This window comes from Rana temporaria, chromosome 9 (genome assembly GCF_905171775.1).
Source record: "Rana temporaria chromosome 9, aRanTem1.1, whole genome shotgun sequence".
Taxonomy (NCBI): Eukaryota; Metazoa; Chordata; class Amphibia; order Anura; family Ranidae; genus Rana; species Rana temporaria.
The window spans coordinates 37,662,121-37,676,775 of NC_053497.1; the positions used below are offsets into that span (position 1 = coordinate 37,662,121).

Consider the following 14,655-nt stretch of genomic DNA (forward strand, 5'->3'; position numbering starts at 1 on the left):
ACTTTAACAGGGTGTTCCGCGACTTTTAGAATTTGCCGCGAACACCCCAAATTGTTTGTTGTTCGCCGAACAGGCAATGTTTGAGTCGAACATGAGTTCGACTCGAACTCGAAGCTCATCCCTAGTGGTGACAGAGTCCATAAATAGTATGAGGCCTAGGCAGCAGGCTCTGCCCCTGGTGCAGGGTTCTATAGGAGGTCTTCAGGAAGACACCAAGGTCCTAGTTGGGCTTAACTGGGGGCCTATTTGAAAATCCATGTCCGGGGATCAAGTTGGGTTTGGAGAAGCTCATTGGAGAGAGCCAGGTTGGTGGGAAAAAGTTCTGCTGTCCTATGGTGGTGTGAGTCTACATCGCTCTCACTTAGAAGAGTCTGCTGCATATTTGCAAGAGGCAACCAATGATCCTGTGGCTATATGAGTAGACGAACCCAGTGTTGAAGAATAGTGACTGTGTGTAGCTTTTAACTCTGGAAGGAGTACAGGTCTCCAACAGCATAGAGACATTATATTTGCGTGGCACAGCCAGAAGTTGAGCAGACATCAAGTTCTTCAGTTGTACAGTCTTTGGGTTATCCCATGCTCCCTATCCCTATCAAAGTTCACTGTAAAAAAAAAAAAAAAAAACAGCTGTGGCATTGGATAACTTCCCTCCGGTGCCACGACACCTGCCCATACCCAAAAGACTGCCTTTGAACATACCTGTCTGTACTGTCCAGGTGCCCCGGGCACTATTTTTGTATTATTTTCCTGTTTATATCACCTGGGTGGGAATTTGACATCTGGTTTTCTTTCACATATTAATAAAAACATTGTACCAGAAAAAATTTAATAAAAAAAAACTCAAACCCCTAGATTGTTCTTTGGAGTCGGGGGATGATTACAGAAAATGAGGGGCGACAGGCTGTGTGTGCTCTAAGGGGGAAAGAGGACCAAATTCACCAGCGGCTCCTCACGGGGGTATCTACACAATTAGTCCATCTAGGATACACAAGCAGACATCATACCTTTCAGAGATTTGATCTCTGCCACCAGGAACCCAGCTTCTTCCTGTATCTTCTCCTCAATAGATTTCTTCCCCATCCCAAAATTTCTGAGCATGGTGAGAGAAAACCTGCGCAAATCTTTCCATCGTTCCCCATTGCTGAAGACAATTCCTGCAAAAAAAACAATCAGACATGTACAGCAAAGGAGGGAAAACTGCAGTTATCATAAGAAAATTACAATGACCTTTACCATCCATAATTGCAACCATGAAAACACATACTGTAGATCAGGGGTGCCCAACCTTTTGAAGCGTGAGGGCCACTTAAGCGACTTGGAAACTGGTTGTGGGCCACAATGAGCAGAGCAGGCATATGCAGAGCCGACACAGCCCACTATACTCCTTTTTTTTTGCGGATTGGTGGTAGGGCACAAGTCTGTTTACATCTGCCACTCCTTAGAGATGAATCCACCTTAGAGGTCCAATTGGTTCATTCTGACCATGTAAAAGGGGCCCATGGCTGCTTTCACACTGATGCCCTGCAGTTTAGCCGCACAGTGGTTTTAACGGAGGGTACCTTTGGCATTTATGCAGTTTGCCATAGACTTCTGTTATATTCTGCAGGTGTGGTGCACTTTCAGAAAGCTCACACCAAACTCGCAGGTAATAACAGAAGTCTATGGTTCAGTGCAGGCAACCCGCAGGTGCACTGCCGTGCATCTGGATAACTGTTTGAAAGCAGCCCAGTAACCACTGCAGAAAAGATATGCCCATATATACCCTGTGATTTTAGTAATAAACGTACCATTAATAACAGTATTCTATTCTATTCTATTCCATCCCAGAGCAGGAGGTCGCGGGTCACATCAGAGAGCTCTGCGGGTCACATGTTGCCCCCCGGGCCACTGGTTGGGCACCCCTGCTGTAGATAATAATGTTTTTTTCCACTAAAGAGATTTTAGTACTGTTCAGTTCATCTTGTGAATGAAGCATCAATGCCAGAAAACAAAGCTAGGTGTAATTTGAAAATGAAGGACAAGCAGCATATTAATTAATTAATTAATTCTTTCACACCCCATCCTTGCTGTACAAGAACACTACAAAAGCTTGGTACCAAGTCAAACTCTTACATTGCTAGCATTTAAGAAAATGCATTTAATTATGTACAGCGGGTAAAATAAGTATTGAACATGTCACCATTTTATAGGTAAATATACAGGTGCATCCTATAAAATTAGAATATCATCAAAAAGTACATTTATTTCAGTTATTCAATTCAAAAAGTGAAACTCGTATTTTATAAAGATGTGTTACACATATATTGCAAGCATTTCTTTCATTTTGATGATTAGGGCTTACAGCTAGTGAAAACCCCAAATTCAGTAACTCAAAAAATTTGAATATTACATAAGACCAATAAAAAAAAAAGGGTGCCTTAATACAGAAACGTTGGCTTACTGTAAATTATGTCCATGTACAGTGAGTATAGTATGCACTCAATACTTGGTTAGTGCTCCTTTTGCATAAAATACTGCATCAATGCGGTATGGCATTGAGGCGATCAGCCTATGGCACTGTGGAGATGTTATGGAAGCCCAGGTTGCTTTGATATCGGCCTTCAAAAAATGCAATTTTTTAAATTGATTATTAAAAATTACCGTGTGTAGGCTCCACAGCATTTTCCTCTAATTTTCTCGTCACTTTTTAGGTTATGAAAAACGGTAGTGTGTAGGCTTTAACGACGAAAAAAAAAAACGCGCATGAACGTGCATGAACTGCTCTAGAACAAGGGTGGGCAACCTCGGCATTCCAGCTGTGGTGACACTACAAATCCCATCATCTGTCTCATGGGACTTGTAGTTTCACCACAGCTGGGGCGCTGATGTTGCCTAGCCTTGCTCTAGAATTTTCTGGTAGAGGGCTGCACAGACTTTGGACTGATTTAATTTTACAGCAGGACTTGGCACCTGCCCACACTGCCAAGAATACCAATACCTGGTTTAATGATCATGGCATCACCATGCTTTATTGGCTAGTAAACTCGCCTGACCTAAACCCTATAGAGAATCTGTGGGGTATTGTCAAGAGGAAGATGAGAGACACCAGACCCAACAATGCAGATGGGCTGAAGGCCGTTATGAAGCAACCTGAGCTTCCATAACACCTCAGCAGTGCCACAGGCTGATCACCTCCATGCCACGCCGCATTGATGCAGTAATTCATGCAAAAGGAGACCCGACCAAGTATTGAGTGCAAACTATACTGTACATGGTCATGTTATTCAGTAAGCCAACATTCCTGTATTAAAAACTATTTTTTTATTTGTTTTATGCAATAGTCTATTTTTCTGAGATACTGAATTGTGGGTTTTCACTAGCTGTAAGCCATAATCAAATTCAAAGGAAGGAAATTCTGCTTGAAATATATCACTCTGTGAGTAACACATCTACAGAATATAAAATATATGAGTTTCACCTTTTGAATTAAATTACTGAAATAAATGAACTTTTTGATGATAATCTAATTATACGAGATGCACCTGTATTTCTAAAGGTGCTATTATTATGAAAGTTTCACCACATGCCAGTAACAACTTATGCAATCCATGCATACAAAGAAACCAAAACAAATACGTTCAGGAATTAAAGGGTCACTAAAGGAAAAAATGTTTTTGCTGAAATGACTGTTTACAGGGTATAGAGACATACAAAGTTAAAAATGATTAAAAATAGATTAAATTCAATCGTATAATGTGCCTCTAGTTTCACTTTCGTTTTTAAACTGGTTTCATGTTTCTGTGAAGTAAAGAAACCCACAGAACAAAAACAAACAAATCCAGGGCAGTGTTTTGTTTTTAAAATGAATCTGATTGGTTCTGAGGAGTTTTAGACACACAGCTTAGACCACAGTGAGAAGCTCCCATGAGTTTTTTCATAAGGAGCCAGACAAGCAGGAAGTGTGGAGATCAGAGCAGAATTACAGCAACTTCAAAGCAAAAAAATGAACAATGAGGACATGACACCAGTACTGCAGTAAGGTAAAGGAAGCTATTTAGCTAAAAAAAAAAAAATACTTTAGTGATCCTTTAAGTTATGTATAATAAAATGGAATGACACAGGGAAAAAGTATTGAACACAATAATTACAATTTATTTAAAGTTCTTCTAAAGGTAAAAGGTTTATTTTGATGCATTCTGTGCATTAGGATAAAAACCTTTTGTGTACAGCAGCCCCCCCCAGCCTCCCCAGCCCCCCAATACTTACCTGAGCCCGTCTCTATCCAGTGATGTTGCAGGAGAGACTTGGCTGCTGGGGACTCTCCCTCCTCATTGGCTGAGACAGCAGCGGAGCGCCATTGGCTCCCCACTGCTGTCAATCAAAGTCAGTGAGTCAATGAGGAGAGAGAGGGTGGGGCCTATCCACAGGCTCCATGTCTGAATGGATACACAGAGCAGTAACTTGGCTCGGGTTCCCCCATTTCAAGCCGCTTGCTGTGGGGGCACTCAGCAGGGGGGGGGGGGGGGGTTGGGGCAGAAGCACCAGCGAGGGCCCGGAGAAGAGGAGAATCTGGGCTGCTTTGTGCAAAGCCATGCGGATGGTGTAAATAGTGATATTTTTAGCGGTGCTTTATCGTCAACTTCGCTGCTCTATTCGGCCGCTAGCGAGGTGCTTTTACCCCCCCCCGTTGTCAGCTGAGAAAGGGTTAAAACCAGAGGCGTCCCTAGGGGGGGGCCAGAGGGGGCCCTGACCCCCCTAACATCATGCTGTGCCCCACCATGTGCCCCCCCAAAAATTGTTTTTTTTTTTTTTTTTTTTTTGGAATTTTTGTATTTTGCTCCCTGAGAGGGAGAGCGCCCCCAGTCAGCTCTGCGGGGGATTCCTCCCCCTCCCTGTGCTCGCCGACACTGCATAATGCGAGCGCTCACACAACCAGATATTCTAGCCTGGGACGTGTTTAAGTGTGTGCACTGCAGACTGCAGTACACTGTAATCACTGAACTACATTATCTCCATCCCTTCTGTCCCCCCCGATCTGTCTCCCTCCCCCTCTCCTGTTCTTTCAAAACATTCACAATTTACTTTCACTTTCAGTTAGGCAGATAATATATGGTGCAAATTTCTTTCCTGCATCCACAGATTGCAGGAAAGAAACTTGCATGATTCCCCCATCAACAGACAGTGGTGACAGGGGAATATCCCTCCTGCCCAGCAATTATATTCTCCCGACAAACAGTGATTATCACTAGTGGCTATACAGCAACCACTAGTGATAATCATAAGAGAATCTGCTCATTAATGGTTCAAATCTCAGCCAGTTTCTGCTGAACCAGCTGAGATTTAAACTGTCTGTGGCTGGTCTTAGCTCTTAGGCAGCCCATACATTGATTAGCACTGTGGAGTGTCGGCTTCCTGGCGTGATCGGGCATGTGGGATTTCAAACACACCCGAGCCCATCTCTATTGGTTGTAGACAGTTGAGCTCCCTGCAGGTTGCTTAGCAGCAGTGGACCCTTCTCTGACATGCTGATTGGGATGCAATCCAGGTGATGCTCTTAGTCAAATCCTAGTCATAAATATCAGTGATTTTATTGATCAAAGCCCACACTTTACAGGCATAGAGCCCACTTGGCTGCTGATTATACGGTTGATTATATTTATGTGGTTGTACTCTTGATGCTAATAAATATTGTGTTTATTAGATCTGACTGGGAGCATCACCTGGATCACATCCCGATCAGCATGTCAACAGAGAAGGTTATACAGCATTACTGCTGCTAGGTGACCAGCTGGGGGCTCGGCTCTCTTTAACCAATAGTGCCAGTCTTCCCCTGCATGCACCCATAATGTCACCAGCACTTGGTCCTAATAGACTGCCGCCGCTGCCAAGGAGACAGATGCCAGACCAGCTCTGTAAATAGCGGGGACAGGACAGCTGGGGATCCCCACTGTGGCAGAACACCAGGGCCCGGTGGCAAGACAACCTTTGCAACCCTGATAGTTCTTCCACTGCTTTGGACCCTTATGTTTTCTTGTTGTGCTGGTGACATATATCTCTTGTTTTCTGCCACCCTGGGGGGCCCCAGTATAGTAGGAAGGGAGCTCACTGCAGAACATGTGAAAGGGCCCATAGTGGGATCGTAGTAAAGGGTCCCAGGATATATATATATATATATATATATATATATATATATATATATATATATATATAATTGCATTTTATAGTTGGCCCCCCTACTTTTGTCCCTGTCCCCCCATGTGCCCCCCCTAAATATGAAAGCTGGAGACGCCACTGGTTAAAACCACTGCAAATCGCCTCTGCAGAGGTGCTTTGCCGGCGGTATAGCCGTGGTGCCCATTGATTTCAATAGGCAGAAGCATTGGAGGGCTTTCACACTGGAGAGACAACGGCGGCTGTTTCAGGGTGCTTTGTAGGCGCTATTTTTTAAATGTTTTTACATTTTAGGCTGGGGTGCCTTCGGATTTTGTTGGAAAAAATGTTGTAGCAATATTCCTAATGCACACGTTCCTGAAAAAAATTGGTGGATACTGCAGCGACCACCAGCTGGAGACTGGAACAACTCAGAACAAGGGATATGTCACCAGCACACCAGGAAACTCCATTAATCACTTCCCGACCACCGCATGTATATGCACGTCGGCAGAATGGCACGTACAGGCACATTGGCGTACCTGTACGTCCCTGCCTAGACGTGGGTCGGGGGTCCGATCGGGACCCCCCCCCCGCTACATGCGGCGGTCGGATTCCCTCGGGGAGCGATCCGGGACGACGGCGCGGCTATTCGTTTATAGCCGCGCGGTCGCTCCCCGGAGCTGAAGAACGGGGAGAGCCGTATATAAACACGGCTTCCCCGTGCTTCACTGTGGCGGCTGCATCGATCGAGTGATCCCTTTTATAGGGAGACTCGATCGATGACGTCAGTCCTACAGCCACAGCCCCCTACAGTTGTAAACACACACTAGGTGAACCCTAACTCCTACAGCGCCCCCTGTGGTTAACTCCCAAACTGCAACTGTCATTTTCACAATAAACAATGCAATTTAAATGGTCCCAAAAATGTGTCAAAATTGTCCGAAGTGTCCGCCATAATGTCACAGTCAAGAAAAAAATCGCTGATCGCCGCCATTAGTAGTAAAAAAAAAAATAATAATAAAAATGCAATAAAACTATCCCCTATTTTGTAAACGCTATAAATTTTGCGCAAACCAATCGATAAACGCTTATTGCGATTTTTGTTACCAAAAATAGGTAGAAGAATACGTATCGACCTAAACTGAGGAAAAAAAAAATGTTTTATATATGTTTTTGGGGGATATTTATTATAGCAAAAAGTAAAAAATATTGCATTTTTTTCAAAATTGACGCTCTATTTTTGTTTATAGCGCAAAAAATAAAAACCGCAGAGGTGATCAAATACCACCAAAAGAAAGCTCTATTTGTGGGGAAAAAAGGACGCCAATTTTGTTTGGGAGCCATGTCGCACGACCACGCAATTGTCTGTTAAAGCGACGCAGTGCCGAATTGTAAAAACCCCTTGGGTCATGTAGCAGCATATTGGTCCGGTCCTTAAGTGGTTAAAGGTTCCAACTCTTTATTGAACAATCACATCACAGCAAAGGAAAGCAATGTTTCAGAGCCATGCAGGACCTCCCCACATGCCTAAAACAGCGGTCCTGCATGGCTCCGAAACGTCCTTTGCTATGATGTGATTGTTCAATAAAGCATTGGAATCTATTATAGAGTTTCCTGGTGTGCTGGTGACATATCCCTTGTTAACACTGTAAACCAACATTATGTTACCATTGGCTTCAATGCTTTTCTTGTATACAGGCATACCCCGCTTTACGGACACTCACTTTACGTACACTCGCGAGTACGGACATGCCCGCGAGTGTACGTAAAGTGTCTCACAAGTACAAATATTCCGCGCCGTGCACCCGCATTAGACGGAACTGAAGTTCTGAGCACTTAGCCTGCCCAGTTCCAGTGTGCTCTTTCTGTATCCTGGCTGCCTCCCCACCTCCGGTGACATCACATCCCCTCAGGCTTCCCTGTCAGCCACAGAATGCCATCCAGCCTCTCAATAGCACTGTCCTTTGTATGTCCGGGGGATGGATTGGAGCGGCCCCCCTTGCATCAGATGAGCTTATTTACATGTGAGTGTTCCCCTGATGCCCCCACTAAAGCCCCTGGCACCCCCACTACAGCCTAGAAGTGAAAAAAGGCATTGCTTCACTTTAAGTACATTTTCGTTTTACATCAATGCTCTGGTCCCGTTGTGTACTTAAAAGTGGGGTATGCCTGTACATGAAATTCTGCAGAAGCACAATCAATATTGCTCATGCCCAGTCAGAAATGGAAAAAAAACAAATCTAAAAAGCTACAACCAGTTGCACTTTAATTATAATCAGTTATAATCAAAGTCCTGCCTATACCGTTATGTTGAAATAAACGTACCATGCCCTTCGAAAAAATAATCAAAAGTTGACTTTCCACGCCCACCGAATTCCTCTGCGCGGTCCAGTAATGCCTCTTTCACAGTTTCATAACCGCTTAGGACAACAATTGGATTATGGCCAAAATAAACAGTATATACCGATCCATATTTCCCTGCAAACTGAAATAGAATATGAGGAATTTATTTGGCATACATTATTCAAGAAAAAAAAAGTTTTTACTGACTACAATTTAAAAACATGGAGACTGGAAGGGTCATCACTGTTGTTGATAAGCATCAGCATTAAAACTTAAAAGGTACCGAGCAATAATATACCTTTCCCATCACAACCCAAAAAAAAGTGGTTGAAAGGGTAAGACCATAGTTTTATTGATATCAAACAGTATTTGTCCAACAAAGATTGCAAACAAAAAGTACAAATTATAGCTGGCAATAACAAACCAATGCTAGCCAAACATGAACTGTGGACACCAAAAGTAACATGACTTAAAGGCCCGCCTAAAAGTTCAGGACAGAGATCGAATTAAAGCATATTTAAGCATTAAAACAACAATGTAATACTGTATATTGCAGCTTACTGGTCTTTAGACAAGGTGGCTGCATTTGTTTTATATTCATTCGGTTTCTGTCAGTAACACACTTGCAATCCTAGAATGACAACTCAAACATCCTTCTGTATCAGGACAACAGAAATAAAATTGGACTACATAACCTCACCCTTCTCTTATTATAATAAAATAACATAATATAGAAGGTTGTGGTTCTATTTAACCAACAACAGCCAGCACAGGGAGCACAGCGCATAAAGTTTCTGGCAAGATCAGATATTTTTTTAACTTTTCAAACAGAAGAAATAAAATGTTTTCCATGGTACTCAGCAGTACAAAAAATACCAAATAAGAGAGGTTTGTTGTTAGGGTTTAGATACACTTTGAGGGTAAGAATATTAGACCTTTTAAATGCTGGCAAGGTAAGCCTAGCTAATAAATAGTGTTGAGCAGAATATGCCATATTCGATTTCGCGATATATCTCGAATATATATTCGAATATTCGAGATATATTCGCTAAATTCGAATATTCGTGATATTTTATCGAAATTAATTGATTGCGATTTTTCGCTATTGCGAATGCGAAAATAATTGCGATTTTTTAATAACTGCGGTATGAGCGCTCTGAATGGCTTAGAATATTCGTGATATTTTATCGAAATATCGCAACATGCGAATGCGATATTTATTGCGCAATTTCGAGATATGCTGGAGGAGCGCTCTGATTGGCTCAGAATATTCGTGATATTTTATCGAAATATCGCAACATGCGAATGCGATATTTATTGCGCAATTTCGAGATATGCTGGAGGAGCGCTCTGATTGGCTCAGAATATTCGTGATATTTTATCGAAATATCGCAACATGCGAATGCGATATTTATTGCGCAATTTCGAGATATGCTGGAGGAGCGCTCTGATTGGCTCACTCTGAAATCGAATATTCGAGATATTTTAACGCAATTTCACAAAATGCGAATGCGAAATTGATTGCAGATATTTCGAAAACTGCTGTAGCAGCACTCTGAAATCGAATATGTATGATATTTTAACCCAAAAACATATTGCGATTGCGATTTTTCGATCGCGCATGCGCAATAGCGCGAACAACACGCGACCATTTCCTGGAGCCTTGCCAGTTTCCAACTTATGTTCGCAGCGCAATATTACAGCAACATGGTTGGAAGCAATTTCACTAAGTCTGAGGAAAAGTTGCTGATTTGTGTAAGTATTTTGACCACTGTTATTTCATCATCTTCAACTGCATTTTATTCTAGTTTAAAAGTTAGTATATATGTTCAGATATTAGTATTTCACAAAAAATGTGTCTCCTGCTTTTACAAAACTACAAGTCCCAGCATGCCTGGACAGCTGCAGACACCCTGGTTGGCAAATGTGTATTTAGGCACTTTTCCTTGTTATTTAGCATAATGAATTTAACATTTTTTTGGACATAGGACGTATGCGAACGTCCTGACTTCAGTGTCCTCAAGGCCCAAGGACGTTCGAATACATATTGCCCTTTAGATGTTGCAGAACTACAACTTCCAGCATGCCTGGGAATGCTGGCACTTCTAGTATTGTAAGTTCTGCAGGCCCACATTTTTCAGGCCTTTATGCACGGGTCTCTAAACTGTGGCACCCTAGATGCAGCAAAAGTAAAATTCTTAGCATGCACTGACAGACCGTGGCTGATGGGAGTAGTAGTTTTGCAACAGCTGGAGGTGGACTGGTCTTGAAACCCAGAGTTAGGTAACAAACCCGTAGTGTTTTGCAACCATTCTGCCTCCAGCTGGTTATTTTCTGTTGAAAAGCCTGTGGCGTGCAAAACACAACCCAAAAACTCCACCCGGTGCAAGGAAAAATTTGCACACACCTAAAGAGTGACATCACAAAAAACTGCGACGGTTGCATACGTCAGTGGTCCTCCGAAAAGGTCCCGTCTCTGACCCCCCGGGGCGTTAGGCTCCTGACAGGGAAAAGAGTTACTGTGGTCCATACAGCCGAAGCCATATGGACCCATCTCGGTCCAAGCAGCGCAATCAACACGCGAACAACACGCGACCATTTCCTGGACCCTTGCCAGTTTCCAACTTTATGATCGCAACGCAATCGCAGAGCAAGATGGTTGGAAGTAATTTCACTGTATCTGAGGAAAAGTTGCTGATTTGTGTAAGTATTTTGACCACTGTTATTTCATTATCTTCAACTGCATTTTAGTCTAGTTTAAAAGTTAGTATATATTCATAATTATGCAAATGATAATGGCTGCTATATTTATGTAAAAAAGGTGGCGACCGAAATGGCAGTATATAAAATCTGTCATGTTACCCCTGTCATTGATTAATAAGGCGAGAATGCTTCCAATTGTTGAATAGCATACATTTATGTCATATATCCATAAGGCTGTCAACAAAAGTATTACAATATACTTTGTTCTTCATCTTGCAGAAGTTCCTGGAAACAGGATACGATGAGCTGCGGAGGCAGCAAGAAAAACAGGGAGTTATAAGCTCCCTGATTGAGGAACTAGGCGAAGAACACACTCGCATGGCGATCCTCAAAAAGTGGTCCGACCTGAAGAGGCGCCAGATGAACCGGGTCAGGCGTATCCGGAATAAATATCATCCTGGTAAGTTATTGGTCACAGTTATGTTTTTTTTTCCCTAAAGTGTATTTTGTGCGTGTACTCGAGAGAGGAGCCGGACTGCAGGAGTTGGGAGTAGGCAGGCCTCCCCCAGAGGTAATCTGCCACCTTTCTCCATGCCCCGGGTGGCAATGGCGGGTGTGAGGGGGTCCTCCCACACAGACCGTCCTACCTGCTCCGCTTCGAAGCCCCACGGGGCAGAGGGACTCCCAATAAGGGAGTGAGAGGATTTGCCCGCTCAACCAGCCCCGTTAGTCCTTCGCCTCTCTTTTTAGAGACCGCATGGTCAGAGTGCGTGCATGTTAACCCAATTGCGATTGCGTGTGTAAGTGTGGTGGTTTTTGTGGGAGGGAGGTGGGCATACTAAGCGCAGGCTTACCTCGCATAGCACACCCACCGGGGGCCGAGCTGAGACCACCAAACTCAATTCACATGTAGCCGAGAGCGGGATCCGAACCCCTAGCTGCAGAGGTGAATGGCTTGTCAGCGCAGTGGCAATCGCGTTGAGCCAGCCCGGGTCCCTTGGGGACACTTATGTAAGGTCATATGTAATTAATGTAAGGTCAGATGTTGTTAACCAAGACGCCATGTTGTTGTAACATATATCACCACCAGCCAAGGTATTCATAGTACTGTTGGAAAAAAACATGGGACAGCAGACAGGAACACAGAAGTTATGTGGGAACATACTTTTCCCATTGCTTTGCATGGGACTTTAAACAAAAAGCCCGACCCTCACCAATGGGGTTAGTTAAGGGATAAATTAACGATCCTATACTTTAAGTGGACGTATAGATAACATGTGACCAAGTGTTATCGAAATATCTACAGCTGTTATGAAATAACATGTATTTCCCATAGAGTTGAATGGGACTTTAAAGAAAAACCCTGACCAAGGCAAATGGGGGTGGGTATGGGTTAAACCACCAATCCTATATTTGTGGCTGACATATAAGTAACCTGTGTGCCAAGTTTCATGTAAATATCTTTAGCCGTTTGGACGTGATGGTGGAACATACATACATACATGCACACACACGTTGAGTTTTATATATATAGATTCCCACTAAATTCCTGTGTTAGGCGTGGGGTTGTTATAGTAATCCTGTGTACTCCATCAAGTACTTTTTTTTAACATGAGATCGTCTGAACAAAACAAAGGAGACAAAAACAGCTCATTTTACCATGGTGGCAGCCCAGCTCACGCTCAGTCCCCTGTAGTGCCCACAAGACCCTTTAATATAACATTGTCCCATTGGTTAACTGTCTATATAAATTAATTTGTATTCATATACAATACAGTAGAGTACACAGAATTTGCATACGTCATTAGAAAACATTTTTATAATATATGAACATTGTGTTATTATAGGAGCTCCGCTACCAACTGTGCGCCCCAAGCGCACAAGGCGACAGGCCGCAGAGGAGGAGCAGGAGGAGGATGTGGAAGAGGAGGAGAGGGATGAGGAGGAGCAGCCAGGGCCATCCACATCACCACCCCCAGTTCCTGTGGAGGAGCAAGAGGAGGAGCTGCACCCCCCCCCCCCGAAACTTCTGGTGGAGTAGTGGGTGACGAGGAAGAGGAGCAGGATGAGACGGTTAATTATACCGTCAATCAGGAGGGTAAATATGTGCACATATATTAATAAAATTTCAACAATAAAATGTAGCTCTAAAAATGGACAGCATTTAAAGCAGGGCTGTGGAGTCGGTAGATAAATTTTTCGACTCCGACTCCTCAGTTTTATGTACTTCAGACTCCGACTCCCCGACTCCCCGACTCCGACTCCTCTGTATTAATATGCGAATGTATTTTATAGATTCCTTGAGGGAAAGAAACGCAAACTACCACAGGACTACTGGCTGGGAAGCCAACAGTCTACTGTATTGCACAGTTTAAGCAAAAGACAAACACAATGAAAACAATCAAGTGACTGGATAGTAGCAGCAGGCTTAAACATCAGGAACATGATCTTTAACAGTTCAAAAATACAGACCACATTATTTGGCTGTTTTAGAACCAAAACAAAGCTTATCTATAATGAACCCAAAAAAAAAATATGAAAAACCTAGAAATGGTTTATATTAATCTTGAAATGTAGTTCTAGGCTTAGCAAATGCAAATAAATGCAATGTAGAGTTCTAAGGAAGAGAATTGCCTCTGCCAGATCCTCTTTCATAGAGTCTCTTAAGTCAGACTTTATTATTTTTATGGCTGAAAATAATCTTTCGTAACGGTCTTTGAAATCCAAATGTTTTTTTCTTATATCCTAACAGTTCTAAAAAAGCTAGAGGTGAAACAAGCTGCCATGAAAAACCTGACGAAGAGAGTAATGGCAAATGAGCAGCAGATACTGTTTTTGATGCGCCAAAATCAACAACTGGTGCAACAACTGGCGAAAAACATGGATGAGGTGACAGAGCTTCAGAAGTTAATGTCCTAATTTTTTTTTTTTTTTTTTTTATAAAAAATGTTATATTTTGCAAAGGTTTCATTTCTTATTGAAATTGTTAGTTTTTTAAACACATCTAACTTCACATCTAACACATCAACATCAACATCAACATCAACACATCTAGCTTAATAATAACCGAAAACATTTTATACTATTACTAGCTGAATACCCGGCGTTGCCCGGTCTTCCTATCTTAACCTTTTGGGGAGGAAAATCATAGTAATATAAATATACCCATCTTTTATATAAGGGTGTTGGTAAGGGTTAATTTAACTGTTATATATTTTTATTTGGCATATAAGTAATATGTATAGCGGGTATTATTGAAATATCTCCAGGCGTACAGAACTTATGTGGGAACATACATTTTCCATTGATTTGCATGGGACTTTAAAGGAAAACCCCGACCCTCACAAATGGGGGTAGTTAAGGGATAAATTAACTATCAGTGGTATCAGTGAACAGCAGTGGTAATAGGAGTATATATAGAGTGGGAATTAACTTTTTACATAGGTGTCTTGACTGAGCAGCAGCAGCAGTAGTAGT

General features: G+C 42.5%; 1 protein-coding gene across 3 annotated transcripts in view; it reads right to left on the reverse strand.

The window, feature by feature from the left end:
- Nucleotides 1-14,655, reverse strand: part of LOC120913327 (cytochrome P450 2G1-like) — a 79,884-nt gene that overhangs the window by 40,380 nt on the left and 24,849 nt on the right. For 2 of the 3 annotated variants that reach the window (XM_040323196.1, XM_040323197.1), the window contains exons 2-3: nt 8,458-8,617; nt 1,005-1,154 (exon numbers count right to left, since the gene is read on the reverse strand). In XM_040323196.1, the coding sequence (XP_040179130.1) occupies nt 1,005-1,154; nt 8,458-8,617 (310 nt within the window). The remainder of the gene's footprint in view (nt 1-1,004; nt 1,155-8,457; nt 8,618-14,655) is intronic. The other variant, XM_040323198.1, reaches the window with a different exon arrangement.